At 54.4% G+C, this 5,122-nt stretch overlaps 1 protein-coding gene across 2 annotated transcripts in view; it reads right to left on the bottom strand.

The window, feature by feature from the left end:
- Nucleotides 1–1,546: 1,546 nt before the first annotated feature.
- polr2b (RNA polymerase II subunit B) overlaps nucleotides 1,547–5,122 on the bottom strand; it is a 13,079-nt gene continuing 9,503 nt past the window's right edge. For both annotated transcript variants that reach the window (XM_016666483.1, XM_007542803.1), the window contains exons 12-25: nucleotides 4,918–5,057; nucleotides 4,723–4,834; nucleotides 4,495–4,649; nucleotides 4,177–4,375; nucleotides 3,926–4,094; nucleotides 3,380–3,476; nucleotides 3,214–3,308; nucleotides 2,897–3,147; nucleotides 2,733–2,822; nucleotides 2,506–2,613; nucleotides 2,314–2,427; nucleotides 2,075–2,235; nucleotides 1,814–2,009; nucleotides 1,547–1,743 (exon numbers count right to left, since the gene is read on the bottom strand). In XM_016666483.1, coding sequence (XP_016521969.1) covers nucleotides 1,654–1,743; nucleotides 1,814–2,009; nucleotides 2,075–2,235; nucleotides 2,314–2,427; nucleotides 2,506–2,613; nucleotides 2,733–2,822; nucleotides 2,897–3,147; nucleotides 3,214–3,308; nucleotides 3,380–3,476; nucleotides 3,926–4,094; nucleotides 4,177–4,375; nucleotides 4,495–4,649; nucleotides 4,723–4,834; nucleotides 4,918–5,057 — 1,977 coding nt within the window. In that variant the 3' untranslated portion in view covers nucleotides 1,547–1,653. The remainder of the gene's footprint in view (nucleotides 1,744–1,813; nucleotides 2,010–2,074; nucleotides 2,236–2,313; nucleotides 2,428–2,505; nucleotides 2,614–2,732; nucleotides 2,823–2,896; nucleotides 3,148–3,213; nucleotides 3,309–3,379; nucleotides 3,477–3,925; nucleotides 4,095–4,176; nucleotides 4,376–4,494; nucleotides 4,650–4,722; nucleotides 4,835–4,917; nucleotides 5,058–5,122) is intronic.

Below are 5,122 nucleotides of genomic sequence, written 5' to 3'. Positions count from 1 at the left end.
ACACAATTATATATATTACATAGTGAACGCTTTTAAAATCAGGCCCTGATGTCTTTGCTGAACATTTTCGTTCAGTTCTTTATTGAACAAACAGCGACAGCTAAAACCGGCAACAGCAGTTCGTTTCCTAGCAACCAAAATCAACAGAAGACAAGATGGTGACAAGACAAAACCAGATCCTGTTCAGCATTCGTCAAAATAAGTCTTCCTCTTTCCAAAATAAATCAATTCACCTTTTTTTTTTAATATGTACAATCATGTTACATTCTATGATTAATAATGTAAATTATGCTTAGCATATAACTGTAAAAAAGCGCAATATTTAATAGATGCAACCCCCCCGAGGCGAGGATACGTTAAGGGCGAAACTCGCGCTAGATTTACCTCATTATGTGCGAGAGGTGAAGGAGCGTGAGGCGCTGAAGTGCATGGGAAAACATAATCGGCCCCCTCCAGACGGGGTTTTGGCGCCCCCTCTGGTGCTGCGCCCCTTTGCGCTGCATACCCACTTTTTGCGCCACTGCGTGTCAATCATGGGTTGTTTTATAGTTGAGTTTTGCTAACGGTGCTACTGACTTTCGCTGATGGGGAGGAAAACGCGCATCAGTTGATTTTAAATAATTTACAGTAAAACTTTAATAAATCAGGCCGTTTTATTTGGAGTAGAAAAATGGGAACGTAGTGATTCAAAACTTTTAGGTGTTTACAGTAAATACCTCCAAGTCTGCAACAACAAACCGTTTCCAGATTTTCTCATCAAGTTCTTAAAATCAAGTTTAAATGCTGAAGCCTTTCACATTTCACCTGCTGACTAGACGACAACCTTGGAGCAACAAATTCATTTTGACATAATTTACATGTTCACACTGCACCTTACACACACACACACACACACACACACACACACAGTGTCCCGTCTACTTAGGAACTTTGCATCAACTTCCATTCATTTTGTATTCCTATCTGACCTTTGACCCCGACAATCAGCAGCAGATCTGTGACCTGAAGTCAGTTCACAGCTCAGCCCCAAACCTGACCTCTGACCCAGAAACAGGACCCATAATGTCGTATCGAACATAAAGTCCCAGGTGTTTGGATTCAGGCGTACAGATGCATCTTCTAGCACCAGAAACCATTTAGTGATGTTTAGATGTTTGTTGCCATGGTTTCTCATTCTCAGACTTTGACTCCCCCGCCAACCCGTCCGGGTCAGGTGATCCCCGTCGACCCGTCCGGGTCAGGTGATCCCCGTCGACCCGTCCGGGTCAGGTGATCCCCGTCGACCCGTCCGGGTCAGGTGATCCCCGCCGACCCGTCCGGGTCAGGTGATCCCCGCCGACCCGTCCGGGTCAGGTGATCCCCGCCTCTCGGTCCCCGGGCACCACACCACCGAGGATAAACGCATCAGAAAACGGATGTAAATGAAGAGCTGGACGCTCCACCTGGGCACTCGGCTGTGACTCCCACCCTGTTGGTGATGCTGGATCCAAGCCATCCTCTGTTGCCATGACGATGTGTTGTTTGGACCAATCAGGACTGAACCACATAAGTTAGAAAAACACATTTATTTACTACAACAAAAAGAACAAAGGTCTAGTTTCTCCTCTTCACGGTGATGTCACTTCCTGGTCAGCAGCTGATTGACTGAGCCCTCTATGAGGTCATCATTCGAGGAGCGATGCTCATGGACATCAGTTCCTGGAACAGCAGCTTGCAGGCGTATGGCATCCGGACCAGAGAGATCTGATCAGAACCAGAAACGGGTCAGAACCTGGGAGGAGGCAGCGATCGGCGGGGTTTGGACCGGGCCTACCTGCGTCTTGTTGCGGCAGCCCCGACACTCGTAGGTGTGCGTCCTGGTGTTGGCGATGGCCATCAGGCCGCACAGGTTGCAGACGTGGACCTGGTACGGGTCGGACGCCTCGAACAGCCGCTCCCGGAGGAACTGGGCGGCGCCGTGGGCGATCTGGCAGTCCCGCTCCATCTCCCCGAAACGCAGCCCGCCGTCACTGGGGAGACAGGTGAGATTAGCACGGTGCAGACTCACCTGAGGAGGCGAGGGGCGGGAACTCACCGGGAGCGGCCCTCCATCGGCTGGCGGTTCAGGATCTGGACCGGCCCGCGGGCCCGGGAGTGGATCTTATCGTCCACCATGTGCTTCAGCCGCTGGTAGTAGGTCGGTCCGATGAAGATCTGGGACGTCAGCTTCCTCCCCGTGAAGCCGTTGTACAGAACCTGATGACACAGTCACAGTCACACACCTGGGTCACCTGGGCAGGTTTCAACCTCCCAGAATGCATCAGGGCCTCTGACCTCGTTTCCTCTCAGGTGGTAGCCGTACTCGGACAGCAGGTTGGACACTTTCTGCACGTTGACGGCGTCGTTGAACGGCGTGGCGTCGCCGATCTCCCCTTTGTTGGCCGACACCTGAAAGGAGCGACAGCCTGGCAGTCAATGCTCAGGGCATAACACACAGAGGCTCGGCGGTGGGCGGAGCCAGCTTACCTTCCCCTGCAGACACTCGATAAGATGGCCGACTGTCATTCTGGACGGGATGGCGTGAGGGTTGATGATGATGTCAGGTGTGATGCCTTCACAGGTGAACGGCATGTCCTTCAAAATAAAACACAAGGTCACGTTTTACTGACCAGAAGAGCCAATTAACTCACCTGTCCTGACCCAACCTGCTCCTCTGATTCGTTAACTCATCCAGACTCGCTGGTCCCGCCTACCTCCTGTCGGTACTGGATCCCGCAGGTTCCCTTCTGCCCGTGGCGGCTGGCAAACTTGTCTCCAATCTGAGGGATCCGGACTGAACGGACCTGCGGGTCAGAGCCGGGATTGGTGAGCGGTCCGGCTGCTGGGTCACCATGGTAACCAGGGCGGCGGCGCTCACCCGGATCTTGCAGAACTTGTATCCCTCCTGGTTGAGCGTCACCATGACCTGGTCCACGATGCCGGTCTCGCTGGTGCGCAGGAAGGTGCTGCAGTCCCTCTTGGTGTAGCGGCGGTTGGTGCTGTCCAGCTCGTCCTCGTTCTCCGGCAGCGTCACCGTCTTCCCGATGATCACGTCCTCCCCGGACACGCGGACGCCGGGCGCGATCAGCCCGTCGTCGTCTAGCTTGTCGTAGATGGCGTGTCTCATCCCTGTCAACAGGTTCTGTTAGAGCCAGGATCGGGTTTGGACCGAGCCGTTCGGGAACCGGCGCTCACCCTGACACGTCTCGCGGGTCGGCTTCTCAAAGATTTCCTCCTGGTCGAAGCCCTTCTTGGACTCCTGCTCCTTGTAGGACCGGTAGAAAACGGACCTGCAGGGAAATGCAGGTCTGCTTAGAGGACGGAAACGGACCGGGCCTGGGAGGTTCTGGTCGCCCCTCACCTGAAGAAGCCGCGGTCCACAGCCGAGCGGTTCATGATGACCGAGTCCTCCTGGTTGTAGCCCGTGTAGGAGGCGATGGCGACGATGGAGTTGATTCCTGAAAGATGGACGACAGAAGCCAAATATTCCAGGTTTCAGGAAAACCAACTTTCCTTCTAGAGATGAAATGATTGATCAGATCAATAATCACCCGATCAGCCCTCAGAGAGGACTGAGCTTTTCACGTTTCAGCTGCAGATGCTACAAATGATCAGGCATTCACTAAAGCAATTACTGACTTGGGTAATGTTGATTTTCTTACTTAAAAATGAATTAAACTATGTATTTGCATTTATTAATGAATTTCTAATATCGCATAAAAAAGCCTCAGTGGTTCAATGAAAAATCTGGAGAACTTCTTTTAAATTCTTTAAATCCGATTAATCGTCAGGATCGTGGGTTAGCTGCCGCTAACGATGGTTCTGCTGTGAAAGACGGCAGAACCGTCTTTCCCGGTAACGGGTCGAACCCTGAGCCTCTAGGCCTGTGGGTGAGCGGCAGCGTCACCTGCTGGCAGCTCCCGGAAGCGCAGGTACTCCATGGAGCGCGTGGTGACCAGCGGCTTCTGGGGGTAGTACAGCACGTGGGCCAGCGTGTCCATCCTCACGTGGAAGTTGGTGATGTAGACGCCCATGGCCTGCTTCCCCATGGCGGACTGGTACGTGTTCCTGGGAGACTGGCCGGGGATCGGACCGCACAGGGAAACGGGTCAGAACATTGAGAACCTGCCCGGTTCAGGACGGACCGCCGGCTGGTACCTGGTTGTGGTCGGGGAACGGGATGATTGAGGCGCAGACTCCCAGGATCATGGACGGGTGGATCTCACAGTGGGTGTAGGTGGAGCAGTAGGCCACGCCCTTCTCCTGGAGGTCATCAGGGGTCATGGCGAGCATGACGGTTTCCTCCTCCAGGGTGTCGATGTACTCCACCACGCCGCTCGCCACCAGGTCCTGCCAGCTGGACACCAGGAGGAACATCAGAGTCCAGCAGGACCACACAGCGTACAGATACGCCCACACAGCGCCTGTTAGCCGCTGAGGCTAGCCCGTTAGCCTGGGCAGGTGTGTCCGACTCACCTGTAGTTGTTGTACTCTCGCTCCTTCAGCTGGTCGATGTGCCGTCTCTTCAGCAGCAGCTTCTGCTTCTCCACGATCAGCAGCGGTCGGCAGATCCGCCCGGCGTCTGTGTAGATCCGGATCTCCCGCTCCCGGATGTCTCGGATCATCGACACCTGGAAGAATCGGACCGTCAGGAAGGCTCATCTTGTCCCCAGGTGTCTGAGGTGAAAGGAGGGCGGGGCTTACCTCTGACACGATGATGTCCATCTGCCTGCGGAGCTTCCTCAGCGTGTTCATCAGCTGCTCTGGGTCTTTGTGGATTCCCACCCAGCAGCCGTTCACGAAGATCTTCGTAGCACTGAAATGGGAAAACACGGATGAAGACACGGATCAGGAAGACGCCGGGAACGCCGGGTCTCTGGGCAAAGCGAGGCGACTGACTCGGCAATGGCAGCCGGGGAAATCTCCTCCAGGTTCTCCATGCTCCACTCCTCCAGGAACTCCAGGATGGGAGACGGCTGCGAGCCAACCGAGATGTAGGCCATGAGGGCCAGGTTCTTCACCAGACCCACGGCGTGGCCCTGCAAACCAGGCAGAAACCAGTCAGGACAGGAGGCAGAAACCAGTCAGGACAGGAGGCAGAAAC

The sequence above is a fragment of the Poecilia formosa genome, unplaced genomic scaffold (genome assembly GCF_000485575.1).
Source record: "Poecilia formosa unplaced genomic scaffold, Poecilia_formosa-5.1.2 Scaffold730, whole genome shotgun sequence".
In the NCBI taxonomy this organism is placed as follows: Eukaryota; Metazoa; Chordata; class Actinopteri; order Cyprinodontiformes; family Poeciliidae; genus Poecilia; species Poecilia formosa.
Note: the sequence above shows the minus strand (reverse complement) of the source record. Positions and strands in the feature narration are given on the sequence as shown.